This window comes from Nelumbo nucifera, chromosome 4 (genome assembly GCF_055504915.1).
Source record: "Nelumbo nucifera cultivar China Antique chromosome 4, China Antique-T2T, whole genome shotgun sequence".
Classification (NCBI taxonomy): domain Eukaryota; kingdom Viridiplantae; phylum Streptophyta; class Magnoliopsida; order Proteales; family Nelumbonaceae; genus Nelumbo; species Nelumbo nucifera.
The window spans coordinates 68,047,946-68,070,467 of record NC_142652.1 but is presented as its reverse complement, the minus strand read 5'-3'; the positions used below and the strand labels follow the sequence as shown (position 1 = coordinate 68,070,467).

At 38.1% G+C, this 22,522-nt stretch overlaps 1 protein-coding gene across 4 annotated transcripts in view; it reads right to left on the bottom strand.

Moving 5' to 3' along the window:
- Positions 1–1,066: 1,066 nt before the first annotated feature.
- The window catches only part of CHR18 (chromatin remodeling factor18), a 105,060-nt gene continuing 83,604 nt past the window's right edge, over positions 1,067–22,522 (bottom strand). For all 4 annotated transcript variants that reach the window (XM_088902897.1, XM_010243137.3, XM_010243138.3 and 1 more), the window contains 8 exons: positions 19,920–20,009; positions 14,793–14,858; positions 13,484–13,552; positions 13,305–13,409; positions 13,103–13,228; positions 4,084–4,142; positions 3,909–3,945; positions 1,067–1,457 (listed from right to left, as the gene is read on the bottom strand). In XM_088902897.1, coding sequence (XP_088759023.1) covers positions 1,314–1,457; positions 3,909–3,945; positions 4,084–4,142; positions 13,103–13,228; positions 13,305–13,409; positions 13,484–13,552; positions 14,793–14,858; positions 19,920–20,009 — 696 coding nt within the window. In that variant the 3' untranslated portion in view covers positions 1,067–1,313. The remainder of the gene's footprint in view (positions 1,458–3,908; positions 3,946–4,083; positions 4,143–13,102; positions 13,229–13,304; positions 13,410–13,483; positions 13,553–14,792; positions 14,859–19,919; positions 20,010–22,522) is intronic.

Below are 22,522 nucleotides of genomic sequence, written 5' to 3'. Positions count from 1 at the left end.
ACACAATATGTGAAATGGGTGGAAAGAAAGATGCTCAAATATATTATGTTTCTAGCAATTGATAGGTGGCTCAGTTGGTATGTTTGCCAGGTTGGTCCAGAAGAGACTTGGGATTGATTCCCATCCCATGGCAAGAAGCTTCAAGAAAATAAATCCACCACTAGACCATCCTTTTTTGTTGTAGGCTTGTAGCTACAGGTGGAATGAACTAGGCTTTTCATGAATTATTCGAGTTTGGCATGTGAAAAGCTCAATTCAACTAGGTCTAAACTTTAAACCAAGCTTCGAACTGAATTCAAGCCTAATGAAGCTTTGTTAACTATTGAACTTATATTATATATTATTTTTTATATTTTATATGAAGCTTGGTTCACAATTGAGCTCTAGCCAAGTAAAGCTTGAACTTACAAGCATTTGAGTTGAGCAAATTTCAAGCTCATATCTCTAGCTTGGATCGAGTGAAATCAAAAGGAAACATCGCCATCAATTGATCCACTTGCACCTTCAGTATGACAAATATTTTGCTATACTAGTGCAGACAACCCCTACACAGTGGAGGAAAGGAGGATAGGGTAGAAAAGAAACACCAATGTTTTAAAACCTGACCCAAAACTGGAACTTCTTTATCCGCCGGTTTCTAGGTCAAGTGGTTCAACCATTCCGTCTGAACAAGATCAGCCAGGTCAAATGGGCCAAAAACATTGTCTGGATTGTGCAATTTAAAAAGTAAAAAAAAAAAAAAAGAAATAACACCAAAAAACCAACGTCTGGGTCAAATGGATGGACGGTTTGATGCCAGGTCTGCAGTTCACTGACCAAGTCAACAGTTTTTTTGGCAAAAAGCAGTTGACGTAAAAACAAAACCAGTCTCCTGATGATTTTCCGGGCTAAACAGTCCAACCATCCAAGTTGACGATGGTTTGAAAACCATGAGAAACACCACCGCCCTTGCCACTTCCCACAACTATGCAGTTCAGTGATTGTAGAAACTAGTTGCCTTCCAGATATACTATCAGGTGGCAATGCAAGTATTCGACTGAAGCTGAAGGTCGTGAAAATGACAAAGTTTACACAATGTAGAATATGAAATACATTAGCACATACAGGTTACCAGAATGTAACATTACCTCACCTTTTAATATGGAAAAAAAAAAGAAAAAGGATGAGAAAAACACCAGATTATTTCCATGTACAAACTAGGGGTGGGGTTTTGTACGCAAATACCATACATAATACATAACACTCTCCCCCCCCGAAAAAAAAAAAAAAAAAAAAACAGAAAAAGAAAATAAAATATTAAAGCATTAGGCATCCTAATGTCTGGCATATTTTTGACGAGGCCCCGATTCATCCTTGTTGCAGCGCTTCACAAATGAGTCAAGTGGTCCCCGCTTGGCAGGGCTTCTTGTTGATTCACTGACCGACACCTCCAATGTGTTCTCATGGCCATCAAGCATCTGTTGGACCACAAAAATTCAATCGGATTAAAAAATACCACTCAACAGAAAATGGGACAAAGCCGGCCCTATAAAACAGACAAGCAGATCACTAGCCCAGATAAAACAAACTAACAAACTAGCAGACCACTCAACAGAAAATGGACCAAGTGACCCTTCCCAGTGTTCAAACTCCGAACTTTCTTCTAACAGACTTGCCTAAAGTACATGATTACAACACTCTGCTAGCTCGATATTATTTCAAACATAAAATGAAATATTAATTTTTGTTTGTGCAATAAATTAGTTGGTTGATCTATTAGAATCATTTGCATTTTCTCTGAGTTTGAATTTTGCTAGAACACATTCTATCCTGTAGTATTGAATCTAAGGTTTATAGGAAAACTTCACAAATCACAACATATAATTTTGTCTATAACCTTAGTTTCTTAGCTTGTTTTTCATTGATTTGGAACATGATAATAATTTAAAAAGGTGTGTCTATGCTTCATTATGATCATTCTATATTTTTACGTATTTTACAATGTTTTTACCATATCCATAATTTTTACAATATTTCCATAAGATATTTCTGACATTTCCAACATGTTTCCTATAGTAGGGGAGACGAATTCTGGTTGAGGTTATGGAGATTTGGGAGGGAGAAGGATTCTCTGTGGAGAAGGGCTATTACACGCAAATATGGAGTAATTAATTTTTGGTGGGATTTAAGGGTATTTAAACCATACTATGGGGTTTGTGTTTGGAAGGGGATAATGAATTGTCTTTCAGCTCTTTTGAATTTTGTTTCCTTTAATATTGGAAATGGTGAAAAAATTAGGTTTTGGGAGGACGATAGGTTGGGGATTAGGAAGCTTTGTGATCTATGTCTGTATAGACCGAGTGGAAGAAACTTTTCAATTGCTCAATGTTGTGAAATTATTCAAGGTGTAGTCATGTAGTGAGTGAAGTTTACAAGGTCTTGGAATTTTTGCTTGTGCCTTTTTTGCAGTCTGTTGGGAGCTTTGGAAAGAAAAATATAGAACATTTTAAGACAAAAATACAAATCTCATGATTGTTGTGTTACAAGAATCTGCAATAAGATTATGGGATGGATTCTGATTGTTCCAGAGTTCAAGGGGGACAGCTAAGAGTCTTCTGGATCTGGTTTTTGGAATGTAATGAATTCTGATAGTGAGGTGAATTGATGTTGTGTTCTGTATTTTTTTATTTGGAATTGTTGTTTTGTTTCTCTTTTGGGTGATATCTCATCACCTGTGGTTTATGCCTTGTAATCTTTCCTTTTTATTTTATTATAAAAACGTGAGATACCATTTAAAATAGAAAAAAATCTTTAATATACAAGAATATGCAAATACAAGATTTGAAAGAAATAAAATATTTTAAGTCCATTAGATCAATTAATTAGAATATTAGGTTACTATCGTAAAGGGTGTAGCCTTGTAAGAAAGGGTGCATTGCTCAAATTCTAAATATATCATATTAATAAGTATAACTACAATATATGAAATTATGAATTACCTTTTGAACATAAAACTCAAGGTTAGGCTGTTAACTCATCAAAACATAGCACTAAGACAGGTTAACCCTAAATATGAACCTTGCCTGTGAGCCTAAGAAGCCTTTTAGAATACTGGTCCCTAAAAGAAAGTTGCAAGATGAACGGATATTACATGTTTCAAAATAAGATATTATGTTTGTGTACATAATGTATCAACCTCTACTGACACCACCCTTGGCTTTCACCTGTTGGTCTGACAAGGTTCACATGGAAATACCTTACCCTGCCCAACATTCAATTTGATTCTAACACTTGCAGTAATGTACAATCAATTGCATGGAGAACAGTCATTCCACTCAAGACAATGGGTCTAATCACATGATCTAAAAGGAAAATAGTGAAGTTTTCATACTAGTTCATTTCTCACTGGAGAATAAACTAGACAGTATTACAAATAAAAGCGAGTTTCCTGAGTTTTATTTTTCCCCATTTTAGATGTCCTTACAACTAAAATGCCAATCAAGGTATTCAGTATTTTAGTATGAATCTTGGTGCACTATATTCTGCATGAACAAACAGGACCTTTTCCCCTTGTCAAATAAGAAATCAATGAACTACATGAATAACAAATGGCTCACACAACAGATGATTTTAACTATACAGTGGGTGGGAAGGGAGGCCAATGCATTGGCTGATTCTCTAGCTAAGCAAGGGGTAACTAAGGATCAGATGTACTGGGCCCATTTGTAAATCTGCTATATATTTTTGTTAAAGAGTGAGGCTGCACCTCGTGCCTGACACTGAGATGCTTGTAACAGATGTAATCCTTTGATTCTAATGAAATTTAATGAAAGTTATTTATCAAAAAAAGCTACATGAAAAACAAAACATATTGAAAATGTAAATTTGATGTAGGAAAGAAAAAGAACCAAGAAAGAAATGGAAATGACCTGTCCCAGGTTTTCCAATTTGCTCTGCACCACATCCCTGCAAAACAATCATAAAAAACATCCCTGTATAACCATGTTCCATACAATAGAGATTTCCTAATAATAGCACTCCACAATGAAACAATTATACTCCATTTCAAATAATATGAAAAATAAAAGGAATGTGACAACGTACCAAATAATGTCATCAACTGTATCATTTGCTAGCAGGTAGTATATGTTGACCGATGACACCTACCAAAATTACAAAATCCATCAAAAATTAAAATGACATGTTTATACATACCCTACAGAATAAGAAGTAAACTGAAGTTGATTTGACTACCAGTGTTTTAAAAGCAAGAAGCAAAGCTAGAGTGCAGGTGCAGCTATGATACCCAATGCCTGTTCCTGGGTGCCCTATTGTGTCAGATACTTAAAACTTAGTGTAAATTTCATATCCGACACATATCCAATTTGTCCTTGCCATATAGAGGTAACATAAAATTGCAAGGGTTCCACAGCTTGAGACAAGGTAATAGGAATCGATTAGGGCTGTCAATGGGTCAGTTCTGGGTTGGGTCCAGGTAGAACCGGAACCGACCCAACAGGGAATACTCCGGAATCGAACCGGACCCGATAGGATCTATAATTTTAGACCAAGAACCGAACCGATCGGTTCGCGGTACAATTGGGTCTGACCTGATGGACCCGATTATAATAAACCTACTGAAACTATTATATATACAATATTAATCTATTTAATATTTTATACATTATATACACACACAACATATTTGGAATCAGAACCTACCCAAACGGTTCAGGTCCATCGGGTCCAACCTGACCCATTGACAGCCCTAGATCGATCAGCACCCTTCAAGACTTATTCCAGAAAGGACTTACAACAGGTCCCGATATGGTATATTGATGGTACTTGGGAAGTTGTTATTTTTCTGTAGGGTCCAATAATAGGGTTTGATTGTCTATTTATAGTTTGCTTATATTTAAAATTTCAGTCATTGCATAAGTAGGAGTAAAGTTACCGAGTCTTCTTTGAATTGAAATAGGATAGACAATTTTGTTTGATTCAGTAGTCGATCAAGACTACAGTCAGTCTTGAATTCCAACAGATTTCGGATTGAGAAAAGTAGAAGAAATGGGGAGAAGAAAGGAGAAGAAAGCAGAAGTACACAAGGGTTTTGAAAGGAGGGACAGATCGAATGAATCTGCCGCTGCCACTCTCTCAATATTTATAGATTATGTTCACTAAATGTAGGAAAGGGCAGAATTGCCCTTAATGCTTACATGGCAAATAAAAACAAATAATAAACTGAAATAACAAGCTGTCTAAGATAACTACCAACTAACACTGACATAACTAACAAAGGTTACATGTGCTGTCATACGAACACAGTGGGGACCACAGCCGTGGGGCCCACATCAGTGTTCTCTACACTCCCCCTCAAGTTGGGAATAGATATTTGTCATTCCCAACTTGAATAGGTCTGCCTCTAACTTCTTCCTTGGAACAGCCTTGGTGAGAAGATCTGTGAGCTACATGTTGGAGGTGATATACGGGAGACACACTTCTTGTGATGAGACCCTTTCTCTGACAAAATGTCGATCAACTTCGATATGTTTAGTTCTGTCATGCTACACCGGATTGTGAGCTATATTAATAGCTGCCTGATTATCACAATACAACATCAAGGGCTTCTCATAATCAATACCCAGCTCTTCAAGTAGTGATTTCAACCATAGGATTTCAGCCACTCCGTTAGCCATTGACCTGTATTCAGCTTCGGCACTAGAGCGGGAAACAACACTTTGTTTCTTACTCCTCCAAGAAACAAGGTTACCTCCTACAAGAGCACAATATCCAGAGGTAGACCTCCTGTCATCAGCACTCCTAGCCCAATCAGCATTTGTATAGACCTCCACCTTCATGTGATTATTGTTCTTGAATAGTATACCTCTACCTGGGCATCTCTTCAAGTATGCTAATATTCTCTCAGCTGCAAGAAGATGAGTAGTTTTAGGGGAATGCATGTACTGACTGACAACACTGATTGCATAACTGATATCTGGCCGTGTGAGGCTGAGATATAGGAGCTTTCCAACCAACCGTTGGAACATAACTTTGTCTTCAAGAGGCTCTCCACCCTTTGCACTGATCTTGTGATTCTGTTCAATGGGTGTATCGACAAGCTTGACACCTAACTTTCCAGTTTCCGCCAACAGATCTAGAACGTACTTCCTTTGAGAGACAAAGATCCCCTGTTTAGATCTAGCAACCTCAATACCCAAAAAATATCGCAGTGCACCAAGATCTTTCACCTCAAACTCTTGATGAAAGAGCTGATTGAGGGACTCAATCTCACTATTATTATTCCCTGTCACTACAATATCATCCACATATACAGCAAGCAAGGTCAAAGAAGAGTTCACTCTTTTAACGAATAGTGTATGATTTGATTGGGCCTGTACATAGCCGAATTTTCCAAGGGCTAGCCTGAATCTATCAAACCAAGCTCTAGGGGACTGCTTTAATCCATACAATGCCTTATTCAGTCAGCAAACCTTCTTACCTGTCTCTGTATCATAGAATCCAGGGGGCAACTGCATGTAGACCTCTTCCTGTAAGCCTCCATTCAGAAAGGGCCAAGAGTAACTTGCTGCAAGGGCTAATAGAACTCGAATAGTGGTCATCTTGGCTACTGGGCCAAAAGTCTCCAAGTAGTCTATACCATAAGTCTGAGTAAACCCTTTTGCAACCAACCGGGCTTTGTACCTTTAAATGGAGCCATCAGCATTATGTTTCACAGTAAATACCCATCTACATCCAACTGGCTTCTTTCCTTTAGGTAGGTCAACTAGATCCCAAGTATTATTTTTCAAAAGGGCATCCATTTCAACTTTCATTGCATCTTTCCACTCTGGAACTGATAAGGCTTCTTGCACTGTTCTGGGGATAGGAATATCAGCAATGGAAGTGAGAAAGGACCTATAAGAGGGAGACAGGCGATCATAGGATAGAAACTGGGAAATACAGTGAGCTGTGGATGTGGTGCAACGCCGTTTCCCTTTACGGACCGCAATAGGGAGGTCAAGGTCATCAGAAGGAGGGGAAGTAGCAACAGTGGAAGGTATCTCAATGGGCCTTGGGACTGTAGTACCTGGATCTGGATCCACAAAAGGAACTGGGGCTGGCCTGGACTGTTGATGACCGAGATCAATCTGCCTGCATCGCCTGTGATAGACTTTCAACTCCTGATCCCTCTGACAACCCTCACCATTACGGTCTTCATCACTCGATGGAATGGGTAAAGGAACAACCTCAGATGAGTTAACCCCACTCTCACTGCTTTCCCCTTGAGGAAAAAGACCCAAATTCTCACCACTCTCCCCCTGAGGAGAAACCCTAGGATAATAGGGTGCCTCCTCAAAGAAGGTAACATCCATCGAGACAAATCTCCTACCTGAAACAGGACCATAACAGCAATAACCCATTTGAGTTTGTGCATAACTGAGAAAGATGCATTTGGAGGCCTTAGGGTCAAATTTGGAATGATGAGGTCCAAGAAGCTAAACAAAACAGGTACAACCAAAGGTTTTAAGAGGAACAATAAACAACTCCTCGTCTGGGTATAGAAGGGTAAACGGAGGCTTCATATCAAGAACCCGTGAAGGAACCCAATTAATGAGATACACTGCCGTGAGGATAGCATGACCCCAGAAACGGATAGGCACATTGGAGGTAAGCATAATGCTTCTAACCACCTCCAAAATGTGCCTATTCTTCCTCTCGGCAACCCCATTCTGTTGTGGTGTATGAGGACAAGTGCTCTGGTGAATAACCCCATGATCGAGTAGATAAGAGGCCAGTGGCTTGGCAAAGTATTCTTTTGCATTATCAGATCGGAGGACTTTGATTTTGACCCCAAACTGGGTTAAAATCATCTGATGAAAGTTTTGGGTCAAGGCGGGAACCTCATCTCGAGAACACATAAGGTAGACCCAAGAAAAACGGGTATAGTCATCAACAAACAATAGAAAATATCTGTACCCACCCATAGAAGGATGTGACACGGCCCCCAAACATCGGTATGCACAAGAACAAAAAAATTACTACTTTTATTACTCAAGGAATAAGATGTTCTACAATGTTTGGCAAGCTCACAACTTTCACATCTCAATAGACTCAAATAAAGTAGGAAACCGACTCTTCAAAGACCGAAAAGTTAAATGACCTAACCGATTATGCTTTGTAGGAAACCGACTCAGACTGAGAAACAAAAGACTTCTTATCCACTGGCTCTTTCCAATGAGAACTCTCTCCAAGCAGATAGATCCCATTCGTCTCACGACCAGTCCCAATCACCTTCCTCGTCTCCAAGTCCTGAAAAGCACATCGGTCAGGGAAAAAGGTTACTGAACAGTTCTGATGTTTTGTAATACTACTGACTGAAAGGAAATTAGTATCAAGTTTAGGAACATGCAAGATTGAGGATAAAGAGATAGTTTCAGATAACTTGATGTCACCCTTGCCAGAAATGGGAACAAGAGAGCCATCAGCAATGGATACTTTATCTCGACCAGAAGATAGGTGATAAGTAGTGAACAGTGATGGCAAGCTAGTCATATGGTCAAATGCACCTGAGTCTATTACCCAACAATGTTCAGTGTTACCTGGAGCTGAAGCATGGTAAGCTGAGGCCCGAGTACCTGAATGAGCAAATGCTGATGTGGCAGGGGCTGATGGTGACTGAGATGACTGAGCTGAATTCCCAACCTCCTTTTCCAACTGTATTAGGGCAGCCCGAACAGCAGCTAAGGTATCTAGGGACATGCCTTTTGTGCCCGACGAGGATGCAGAATCAGTATTCACAGCCATATGAATATTACCCCTTTTATTCCTCAGTTTTGCTGGAACTAAATGAGGGTGCAACTTCCAACATGTATCTTTCGTATGCTTGGGTTTCTTGCAATGTTCACATGCTAGATCCCGTTTATCTTCCTTCTTCATGTCCCTTTCTGTATCACCCCCAGACTTAGGTTTAACTGCTGCCAGGGCTGGGGGGAAGGGATGATGTTGCATCATAACCTTTCTCCTGGTCTCTTCACTATGCACCAGGGAGTAGGCTTGAGATAGGGTCACACTGTCTCTTGTCAGTATCTGCTGTCTCACAATGTCATAATCTGAATTCAGGCCAGCCAGAAATTCAAACACCCTATTGGTCTCGACTTGCTTTCTATGGGTTTATGCATCTTTTGGACTTTCCCACTCAAGAGTCTCCAGATGGTCAATTTCATGCCACAGAGATTTCAAGGTAGAGAAATAAACAGAAACAAGTTTCTCTCCTTGTTTAAGGTTATTCACCTCACACTTCAGTTCATAGGCTCTAGCAACATTAAGGGGTTGGGAGTATGTCTCTTTCATGACATCCCATATCTCCTTGGTTGTCTTTGCCCACAAGTAATTTCGGCTGATATGTGGCTGCATAGAGTTGCACAGCCATGTCATAACCAAGTAGTTCTCCTGAACCCACTTGGTATACATTGGGTCCTCCTTGGAAGGTTCTTTCACATCTCCCAATAAGTAGCTAAGTTTTCCCCCTCCCCCAATAGCCATCATGACTGATTGGGCCCATTCCAAGTAATTGGATCCGTCAAATCTCACAGTTGTAATCTGAAACACAGTCTCAGACATACTACCAGAACTGCTGTTCCCAAAACCACCTTCTCCCTGATTTTTTAACTCCATTCTTAGTTAAGAATCAGTAGTTAAGAACTATTAGGGTTATTGCAATAGAAAACAGCACTTAAACAACTGATCACAATCAGAAATCTGTATGAAATCAGTTCAGATCTGACCTGAAACCAATCGGCAATCAGAATATAAGCAGTCCGATAACAGTTCTCACCCCCAAAACAGGCTCGGAAGTCAAAACATGTCTGAAAACCACTTAGAAAGCAATCTGTAATGCTGAAGCAGAATTAGGGTTTTAATCGTAGGGTTAGGAAACCTCTATGAGAACATAAACAGTGCTCAGCCGCACCTTCCAAAAGAATTCACAGTCAAGTCTAGCCGTAGGGTTAATGACAAACCCTAAAAAACTGATCACCTCTGAGAAAAAATAGGAGAGTTCGGCCGCTTCTCCTAGATAGGTCCAACCTATCTTGACTGACAGCAATCTCAAGGGGAAAATAAAGACTTACCCAGAAAAACTCTGATCACTACCTTCAATCGTGGCCTGAACCCTAACCTTCTCTGATTCTTCCTGATTACCAAAACACTCTCCAAGCCTCTACAAGTCTTCAGACAGCTGCTAAACTTTCTGGTAACCTCCAAGAATCAACCAACGAACAGTCCTTTGTAAGCTTCCAGCCCTAGACAGTTCTCATGTGGTCGGCTGGACTAGACTCACATGAGAAACCCTAGATAGGCTCTGATACCAAGTAGTCGATCAAGACTACAATCAGTCTTGAATTCCAACAGATTTCGGATTGAGAAAAGTAGAAGAAAGGGGGAGAAGAAAGGAGAAGAAAGCAGAAGTACACAAGGGTTTTGAAAGGAGGGACAGATCGAATGAATCTGCCACCGCCACTCTCTCAATATTTATAGATTATGTTCACTAAATGTAGGAAAGGGCAGAATTGCCCTTAATGCTTACATGGCAAATAAAAACAAATAATAAACTGAAATAACAAGCTGTCTAAGATAACTACCAACTAACACTGATATAACTAACAAAGGTTACATGTGCTGTCATACGAACACAGTGGGGACCGCAGCAGTGGGGCCCACATCAGTGTTCTCTACAGATTCCTACTAGGATTATTATGAGTCTAACTGTTTGACTCCTAGGAATGTTATGAGTCTAACAGTAAGAGTCTATAAATATGTATGGGCATTTTACACAGAGCAATGAAGTTTATCAAGTTTTCATCAGCTTATGCTAATTATGGTGAGTGATTCCCATAGCCTAGAGTATTTCTAAGCATCCCATGAGTGATCCCGGGTATTTTCTCTCTTCTTTCTCTCCCTATTTTCTTTCTTATTCCTTCAAGAAGCCATTAGAGACAACAACAACCATAAATTCCTGATCAAAGAAGACCATTCAACATTTTCTAAGGACTAGAATTGAAGTGAGGCACTGATTATGTAATAAAAAACAAAATAACAACTAAATATACAAGAATATGCAAATCTAAACTAAAAGAAAGAAAATATATCAAAACAACCATTAACTCAAAAGGTGCCCTTGTATGTTCAAGGCCAACATAGGCCAAACTATTTAAACTTATCATAATTATGATATGACCATGGTTCACAATATTGGCGATATTCAGCAAAATATCCCTGAAATATCCTCATTTGCTAGGTGGCGATACGAATTCCGGGAATCCTATTTCTTTCCAAATATCCTCTATATTTTTCCGAAATGTCAGCAATATTTCAATTTTCAATACTTCATTAAAATCATGGGGAGTTTATGATTTGATAATTGGCCTACTATTTTGATATGATTATGTTGAGATTGGGCCAATTTTAAGTTATTGGGCCCAGCTTTGTTTTATTTTTATTTAATTTATTCAGTTAGGAAGTTATTGGGCCTTAGGCCCATTAGTTTATGTTAAGTTTAAGTTGTGACTGTTCAGCTATTTAAAGTAGCCACCCTACTAAGGGTATCATTGTACTTTTTCATTCTTTTATTTAAGTATATAAATTAAGAGGGGTTGGTGGCCGGACCTATTCAATTCTGGCGACATCCAGGGGCGGAGCTAGAATTTTTTCTTAAGGGGGGCCAAAACCTAGAAAACATGGATAGGGGGGACCAAAAACTAAGAAACATGGGTAAAGGGGTCAAAATATAAGTGGAATTTAAATGGATTTTGTGGGAATTTTGAAGGCAAAGGGGGGGCCATGGCTCCCCTCCACCACCCCCTGACTCCGCCCCTGGCGACATCCCACTCTCTTTTCTTCTTCTCTTTCTTTCTCTCTTGCTGAAACCTTTCAGCTTCTACTTCTTTTCTTCACAAAGCATATATCAAAATCAATTATCAGCAACTTCTACTGATTAAATTACCAAGTCACTATAATTCAAAAGAAAAAGAAGAATGCGCACGTATACTATTATAAAGTGGATACTTGCCTACTTGCCTTAGTTTTGGTGCAGGTGATAAAAGTAAAATTTGATTATATAATGCAAACTTATATCTTTACCATTTACTTGCACACATGCATAGCACATACCCTTATACTAGTAACTACAAAAGACTATTCTCAATCTAATCAAAACATATAGTAATAAATAAAAACAGAAGTTAAAATGGCAAGTAATTGACATATAAGAAGAGAAGATGGCGGCAGATCTATATTTGATCCAATTATAAAAAGTCAACACAAGGACAAAACCCTAATTGACTCATACAACTCTTAGATCAATCAATTAAAACATTAATCATTTCTATATAACAACCATTAAATGACACAATTTCTGAAGAAAGATCATTCAATGAAACTCTGCTTTACATAGAGAAAATGATACGAAAAGAGTTCTTATGTCCAAGTGAGAAAAAAAATTAGTTTTAACACTCCTCTGCAGTGACATGGTAACTAAAGAGATTGAGGACCCAGAGTCTGCACTGAAAATCTTCAATTGTTTGCACTGGAAAGGGACTATAGTTTTTGTTCTTAAACCATAGAGGGTATAATGCATTCATAGAAGAATAAAAGAAAACGAAGAGGAGCACATAGTAAATGGGAAAAGCTTATCAGAAGATGATGTAGCATGTTTCATTTTCTACTTTTTTTTTTTTTATAAAGAGTATGCTTCTTGGGGTGACATTCCCTGTCCTCGTCTTCAGCTATTGCAATTCTTTTGAAATATCAAATTTAATTCTTTTAAAATGTCAAATTCTATAAATGTACTATAGCAAACTAATAAAATTATTTATAATTTTATAACTTAAATTTTAAAATCATTTCATTCAGGCCCAACCCATGATCACCCCAAGCTGTGCTCAGAATTAATTGATGGGTCTACAAGTTTAACAAGAATTGACTAGACTCATTCTATACCTATAAATTGCAGTTTTTTTTTTTTTTTTCCTTTTTTTCTTGTGATCAGCAGGACAGCTTTTATGTATTAGAAGAGAAAACAATCATGTTTATGTATACAAACCATCTAGATATTGCTCCATGTTACCTGGCCAATCCTATGAGCACGATCTTCTGCTTGTATTATGTCACCTGGAGTCCAAGACAGTTCGGCAAAGATGACTGTGCTTGCTGCTGTTAATGTTAGTCCAACACCTCCAGCTTTAATCGATAACTGCACAGTATTTCAACTTAGACTTGAACCATTGCCGGATGAGCAATTTTACTAGTTAAAAGTAGCCATGTCATACCACAGCAGCCTTGATATCATCTTTCTCCTGAAAATCTGATACTAGAGTTTGCCTTGATGATGCTGGGGTACCCCCATCTATTCGAATACAACCAACCTTCTTGTTCTGGAATTTTGATAGTTACGAATGAGAATTGATAAACTTACAAGAAAAGCCAAAAAGGATTCAAGTGATCTTACACGCAGAAATTGGAATATTGCATCAATCATAGCCTGGTGATGTGCAAAAATTAGGAACTTGCAACCTGCCTGCATCAGTAAGTGGAAAACAAAGATTATTACAACAGTAACTTGAATTAATATTATTACCATCAAGAAAGGGGGGATGTGGCTAGGGGATCACTGCAGGCCAGACCAATAAAAAGGTGTAGCTAACCTGCCGTCTTAAGGTTTGGATATGTCTTGCATAGGACAGTCAAATAGAGATCTGAAGAAACAACTACAGCAACATTGATAACTCAAAATCTGCTAAGAGTGTCAGGGCATCCACGTACCCAACCACGTCTGAATTCCACAGCATATACCAACAGGCACTCAACCAGCAAACATTCAACCATATTTGGGATAATAACTTTATAAATTTTACTGATGCTGCAATAATGAATTTATACATAGATTATATGTAGGGATGATCAGTTCTCCTGGGACCACATTGCCAGGCTCAGAATTTAGCATATAATTTTTAAAATACATGTGCATATGTATGAATTTATACATATAATTTTTAAAATACATGTGCATATGTATGGATTTATACATATAATTTTTAAAATACATACATATATACATACATACATACATACATATGTATGTATATATATCTTAACAACATATAGTAAACTTTTAAATATATTTTTTGTAATTTTGAATACAAAATTAGATTTAAATTTAAGTTTTCCTAAATTAGTTTTACTAACTTATGCAGGAAAGCCCAGATGCTAAATCCAGGCCAGGCCTGGGCATATATTGTCAAACCCACATCCCAGGCTAGACCTGGTCTGGGCAGTGGAAAATGCTCTCTTACTACCATCTAAAAACCTAGATGAGGCACAAGCCATGATAATCTCTAGTAATATAGCAGAAAGCAAAAAATCTTTAACACCTTGGATTGTGCATATACAGTCCCTTAACACACCTATTGACAGTATTCTGTAAAGATAGAACCCAAATACAGCACTTCCCTTTGGATCAATGTCATTGCTAAAGAATCTGTTAGAACATTAGATGATTTCCTAATCAACAAGATCCAGTGGCTACTAATGTTTGTGAATATTTCCATGGGCCTGTCCGTTAACCTGTTATCCAGCCCACTACCACATTTGGATCTCCTTCAATTTTTAGCCTCCAAATCCAAGAGATTTTGCTAATGTGATTCATTGCAATAAGGAGAAAATTTTGGCTTTGATGGAAGCCCCCATCTGATCACTACAGAAGCAGCCAACATGTCAACCATTAAAGAAAATGAATAAGCAAGGAGAGAAATAATTACCTCAATGACAGTTCCCAGGTAATCAAGGACTGCAGGAATCTTGGCTTCAGCAGAATCGGTATAAATCTGGAATCCATGACAGGTTTTTTTATGGGTGAGGGGTTAGAAATTTGAGAAGAAATCAATATCAGATATAAAAAACATATATTAGTGTCTACGAAAACATGTTTTGCAGAAAAAATGGTATCTAACAACAAAATCAGAGAAAAGTAACACTAAAATGATGGCCACTTGTTTGATGGACCAAAATGAGACCGATGACAAAGTTGAGGTACATCGTGCTGGAGTCATGTACAGTTACTGACATGCAAGTTTTGTTTTTTACCTTCAGATAGATTGTTAGTTTATTTTGGAGTTAATCAGATTAGTTTTTCTACTCTCTATCAGATGGCATAATCAGTCAAGGAATGCCCCTTCATAAGAAACTTAAAATTTACTAGATTTCCATCTCAATAGGGATGTTTTTTCGGTCGGTTTAGTCATTCTCTTAAACCGAACCAAACCGAACTAGTTGTGATAAATGAACCGAATAATTCAGTTGGGTTAGGATGGGCCCATTAACAATGGTGTTTCCATACCTTCATCATTCTACCTTTATATATTTTGTTCTGTAAAAATCATACTTGGAAGAATGTAGAAACGCTACTTGAGACTTGAGAGATGATGGTCAGATACAAAGAAGAGAGAGACAGGAGGGGGAGGGACGCCTCACCCAAACGCCTAACATTTAAATGCAAGACACTACATAATGTATTTATATTTTTATTCTATGGTACTAATAGTAGTATAATAGATATTATTAGACTAAATTATTCATATTTTGGGTTGATAGTACTATTATTATTATTATTTTTCTTTGATAAGTAAAGAATCATATTCCATTAATTCAAAGATTGGTTACATGGAAATCCCCTTAGAGAGGCGTGAGGTGCTGCCACTCCATACAGAAAACACAAAAACTATACCAAAAAGTGCATGACTGTTAAAAAACACAAATTACAGTTGCACCAAGAACAATATTTCCCTGTTTGTCCCTTGTTTTTCCAAGACATCAACAAATGCATTAGCTGATCTCCCAACCCACTGTACTGTTACAAACATATTCCTTGTCAGCCATTTGAATTTCTTTATCTCACTCTTGTAGTCCCACATGACATCCTCGGGATTATCTAACCAGTTCACCACTGTCTTAGAGTCCCCTTCAACCAGAAGCTGCTCCACACCCATTTCTTTAGAAAGAATTATTCCTTGTATTGCAGCTAACGGCTCTGCCCGAATAGAGTTCCCAACACCTAAAGGGCCATAGTATAGTAAGACAGCCTCTCCAGCCTCATTCCTTAGTACACCCAATCTAGAGGGACCCAGGTTGCCCTAGCTACTCCCATCAAAATTCAGCTTCAAAAAACCGTGAGGAGGGGGGAACCGGCTTGTCATTACCTTTACCTTGGAAGAGGAAACAACTTGCTAATAACCAATCCCTCCAACAGTCAGTAAAGAAGAAATGGTCAAACAAATCTAGAGTCTTTAACCAATGTATTGCCTTATACAAAATGCAGTCCTTCAAGGCCTGACTGCTCCTCCCCTTTTCCTGGAAGATTTGGGCATCCTTTCTTCCCAAACTGTCCATAACAAGGCTGCTTGTGCACACCTCCACATTTTCCTTCCTCTTTTATGGGGGCAATGGAACATAGAAGGGTTAAAAATCGTACTTCTATCGGCATATCCCATCTACACCCAAACAATGATAGAAGCCAAACCCAGAGCTCTACAATGATACTATAAGATAAAAATAAATGATAACAGTCCCCATAATGAGATCTACAAAGAGTGCACCAGTTTGGAGAAATACATAGGAAGGGTCTTCTCTTTTGTAGGTTATCCATTATGCTTACTTTATCAAGCCACACTTCCCAACACAAAGCCATAACCTTGGGGAGAACCGGCCTACACCAGCTTCTTTGGAAGGGAAACTTTGTTGGGAGGAGTTTTGGCACAAGAGTTTTGTTGAAAGGAACCACAAGAAAAAGACCCATTGGGGTGAATGGCCCAAATCCTCTTATCAGGCTTCAAAGGGTCCAACCAAACCTTATCGAGGAGACCAAGAAGAGCAGACAAGCAATCAACTTCATCCTCCCTTAACCCTCTACGGAAACCAAAATCCCAAGACAAAGACAACAAATTTAAAATCGAAGGAAGGAATTTTGAATCACATCTTTTTTATACAAAGAAAGAGAGTACAAGGATGGAAAAAGGTCTTTTAGGGGAAGATCTCCAGCTCAAATGTCCTCCCAAAACCGAATAGAATTACCAGAACAAGCATTATACCTGATACAACTGAGGAAATGCAGAAAAATTTCATGAATTGCTTTCCATGGAGTTGCTAGGTTAGCCCTCCTTGAAGCACCAACATCCCATCCACTCTCTGAGCATCCATTTGGCTTAGATTTAACTATACTAACCATAGCTGACTGATCAATCCCAGGTTGTCTCAACATGGCATTCCTCCTACTCTCCCCTCCAAAGACAAAGGCATAAGCTTGAGAAAGAGTCACACTTTCTCTAGAAAGGAGATGTTGCCTAGCAATGTCGAATTCAGGATTCAACCCAACCAAGAACTCAAAAACCCTATTCTTTCCTACCAACCTCTGATAGGTTGTTGCATCCTTCATACTCTCCCAAACCACAGTTTCAAAGTGGTTGATCTCCTACTAAAGAGTTTTCAACATGGAGAAATAGATGGCAAGAGGTTTATCTCCCTATTTTGTATTAATCATAGTTTCTAGTTACATTTTGTTTATGGGAATAGGTTTCAGTCACTCCATCCCAAATCTCCTTTGCAGTATTAGCCCACAAAAAATTTTTACCAATGTGAGGTAACATAGAGTTACACAGCCAGGTCATCACCATGAAATTATCTTGTACCCATCGGGAGGGATCTATATCAGGTTTCTTCTCCTCCCCAGTGGCGTACCCCAGTTTCCCACGAGCACCAATGGCCATCTTGGCTGCTTGTGCCCATTCTAAATAACTTGTACCATCAAACTTCACTGTAGTAATAATTCCAGACCCAAAAATATCACTACTACCTCCAACACCTAGACCCATGTTACCGGTGGACTTCTGCTCGGTACTCTAACTCTCCATTTTACTTCAAATAGTTCAAAAGCAGAAAAAAAAGGTAGAGAGCCTCTAAGATCAAATTGATCTCACACACAAAGGTAAGAGACCTTTCCGGAAGAAGAAAACCCTATCTAGAGAGAAATCTCTCTCCTCCCACTATCTTCCACCGGAGAAAAAAGTGAATCGGCCACTCCAAAAGGCCTAGAAAATTCCAGAAACCTAACAGCCCCCTATAGAATACCTAGAGAAGTCCAACAATACCTGAGTGCCCAAGATCAGATCAAAATTGAAGAGTCCAACTTGACTAGGACTCTTCTCCGCACTCCAATTCTTCCTGATTTTGATGCCAAAACATAGATCACCCTCCTGATCACTAGATTACACCAAAAAATCCAAGAACTGGGCAATCAGAAGTAGATCAATCAAACATTTATCTCCTCATGCAATCGGCTGATCTAGGACTGCATGAAAAAACTTCAAGAAACCCTAACCTTGCTCTAATACCAAATAGAAAGGTGCTGAAATAAAAAATCTGTAAAAGAAAAGAATATTTCTTGAAGAAGAGAACAAAGGAGAAAAGGAAGAGAAGAGATTTGAGAGAGAAAAGAGAGCACTAATGCTGGCTGCCCTCTTCACTATAATTTATAATCTGAAATAATAAAGAGTACAAAGAGAAATATGCCCTTATAGGGTGGCTAACACATAAAACGGCATAAAACAATTAAAATAACTGCTCAAAAAGGACCCAACAAGAGTGTTGTGGTCCTTGCTTCCTATCTAAACAATAAATAATAAAAAACTACCACTATAGACTACACAATTTGTCTAAAACCTCAACACAAACAATGGGTCAAAAGGGGACAGATGCATTAGGCTCCATTGTAATACCTCTCTTTGGGGTCCTCATGTGTACATAATACATATATTCCATTTATATTAATGAAATCTGTTGATTGTTATTTAGCCAAAAAAAACAATACATTATTTACCATTTTTGTTTTGGTTTGCCTCACACATTTCATGGATCTAAAAAATTAAAATGTAAATAATTATGAAGCCTTCTTACATCCATTTACTCTTATTCATACAAACTAATACAATAAGGTTTAGCTGAACCAAACCTAAAATTTGTTTCATCTCCCATACAAAAATAACAAGGTGAGGCTTAAGGCAAGCAAAAAAACACCTTACTGCCTAAGCATTGCCTTAACAACTATGAAATCCATATGCAGTTCTCAAGAGTCAAAAATCATGAAGAGAGATGATCATAGGATGGACAAGCAAAGCAGGGAATGAACAGACAGCAGCTTGTTTTGGTTACAAATGGGATTATGAATGTAAACATTGGCAGCTAAACGTTTATATTTGGGGTTTGGGCAGCATACCTACCCTGTTTGAGGGTGCTAGGCATTGCTTGTATATGCTCATTCTTTGCTTACAATCAATAAAAGTTAATCTTTTATCCATCAAAGCATACCAAATGTATAAAGACAAATACCAAAATTTCAATCACTGAGAAATTATGAAACTGTCACACAATTACATAGAAGTAAGCTTTAGCAAGAATAAGAGAGCATTATGAGATTGCCACAGGAGTGGTCTTAGTTTCAATAAAATTTCACAACAATTACCACCAGTCTCACACTCTCACCAAGTTATTTCCAACTAAAGTGTTGACAGATCAATTATGATGTTATCCATTTATTGGGCCTGTTCTATGGTTCTTGTAGTATACGTTGTTATGTGGGTTTTATTATGTTCTTTATTGGGCTTATGGGCCTCTTTTTTTCTCTTAATTGCTGCCATCGAGATCTGATTGAGCTTCTCACAACTTTTCTATCTTCTTTTCTTCTATACTACTCCTTTCCCTTTTTTCTTGCTTCCAACTTCTTTCTTCCATGGATTAACTCTAGTATTTTCTGTTGCTGCAATCAATCAACTCAAAGAGAAGAACTTTGTCACAGGAAAGTTAGCATATAAAATAAAAATATATAAAGTTTTGAGTACCTTATTGATTAGATTTTTCTCAGAAAATTTAAGTGATTCAACCTCCTCCTTCAAATTGCAAGCCTTAATTTTGTTTTTCACCACCTCCAACTGTAGAAAGAACAATTAGCAGAAATAAGAGATCCACAAAAAGAACTGCAAAAAATAGCTTTTCACTCGTGCAGATGCATAATATAGAATCTTTCATTATAAAACAAAAATTACAGAAGCACAATAAATGTCACATGACAGAAAGACAAAATCAGCAAAGAAAATCACAATGAGCAACTAATAATTGATATAGATGCATTGGTTAAAGAAATTTCAGGAGAAATATCCTGCTTTTGGAAGAGTTTGTTTCATCAGGATCCACAGGCATCTCCGAGGCCCCCTTGTGGCTAAAGAAACTTTATTGGTGGAAAGAGAAAAAGGAAAAGATAAAACCCAGCTTGATTGAGAACTATTACTTGTTTGTCCATTTAAGAACACATATGGTCCTTCTAACTACTCTTCAGCCCTAGTGGAACTTGGAATCAATCAGAAATTTTATTAACTAGTAAAGAAGAATTAATGATGCACACCATTGTAGGCCATCTAACCAACCACCATCAGTTTGTGATTACATTAATTCAATATTTCCTCAATGGAACTACCCCCCAGAAGAGTTTGTCCCCATGGGCTCCTTGTCTAGCCAGGGGATCAGCTATACCATTGGCACTTCTAGCTGCCCTACATTGTTCTAAATCCTAGCATCAGATATCTATATCTCCATGTTCCAACATTGTTATAACCGAATCAACCCATCACTATTTTGAATTTCCTTCTACAATAATGTTCCTATAGTTGAGATATCAGCACAATCTTAACTCCTGTAGAACTTCTGTTCTACAATAATGCACCCATCAATGTTCATGTTGATGAAAGAATGTTTAGGTGGTATCCATGGGATAATTGCCCATGTTCTCGTGGTTGAAAAGTTCACTATGGTTTCCCAATTCCTTGTGCGATATCATCATTGGTGAAGCAAGTAAAACTATGCAAAGTTGTACCTAAATCACCATAATAGTTGCTATTTATGTTTCCATTTTCTGGCTAGTGTTCCTCCAAAGTACCTAAATCACCAATAACTGCTCTAGTGTTCCTCCAAAGTACTTACCCCTCGGTGCTATTTATGCTTCCATTTTGTGGCTTTTACTAGGGTATCCATATGAACCCAAGGAATTCACCTACAACCAAAAAATGCAAAGGACAAAAAGCCCAAATTGCAGATACTAAGGATCATGAGATTAGTAAGTGTAAGGTAGACTCACAACTTCCACCACACAAAACACACATGTTAGGAGAGATACACCAATTGGGCATTTCCTTTTGAAGAAGTCCACGTGTATTGATTTTCTCATTAACAACATCCTAGCAGAAAGCCCTAAATTTAGGTGGAGAGGGGCTAGGCCATACAGCCTTTAAAGGGAAAAGCAACTTAGCAGATGGAATCCAAGAAATTCACCATAAGAAGAAGCACAAGAGAACATATTGGAACACAATCACAAAGTGAGTTTATTCAAATAAAAATTATTTAAAGACTCAAGAGAAGAAGAGGCATCACAGATTTCAGGATTCCTTCCCCCCCCCAAAGCCAAAGCCCTTAGATGACAAAGAGAAAAAGATTGGGAACTAATGCAGGAGAACAGGTCTAACAGATCTGTTGTACTGCTATTTACAGCAAAAATCATCCAAACTAATTGAAAATTTCTTAAGCTAGATGTAATTGCATATCCTCTTTTTTCTTCCCTTGACAGCAGCCAATAATGTTCTCATACAAGAAAAATAGCTAAATTCAGGCATTTTACTACTTCACTTTCTTGCTCTTTTTAGATTTATCATGTGTTTCTTCATAACTAAGTGCAGTAATCTCTACATCAAGAATCATTCTTTAAATGATTGTTCCCACCACCATAAATCATACCAAATTTTAGTATTGCCACCTGCACGAACCTTAAATCTGATGGAACGAGGAAATAACTAGGGTAACCTGTCTGACTCCACTAAGAACCTCCATAACCACTTTCCTAAAAGGCAGGGTTTGTTCAAAACTCAACTGATTATTCTTTGTTTACCCTCAGGAGTTCCCGTGGCATCACTTTGTTGTTTGTTTATGTAGACAATATTCTTATTACAAAAGATGTCAGTGATGGCATTTCTTCCTTGAAGCAGACTCTCAACCATTCATTCAAGACGAAGGACCTTGGTCCCTTGTCTTACTTCTTGGGACTAGAAGTGTCCCACTTTTTATCAGCAAAAGAGATTAATTTTATTAATGGGTGGTAAAAGTTTAACAGATTGGGTATCCATTCACCCGAAAATACAGAAAAGAACAATGTCCATAAAACTATTTTACAATAGAGCCTAGAATAACTGCTGCCTCAATACCCCTTGTTTATCTAAAGTACCAGCCATCCCATTAGCCGTCCTGCATGTCCAAGTAAAGGATGCATTCAAGTCCCCTTTCAGACTGTCTATCTCCCTTTCAGACTACCTGCTCATCCTTTAATGAGCCCCTTTCTCCTATAGGACCTGAGTCCATTGGCAGCACCTTACTTGAGGAGTCTCTAAACACACCACCAATA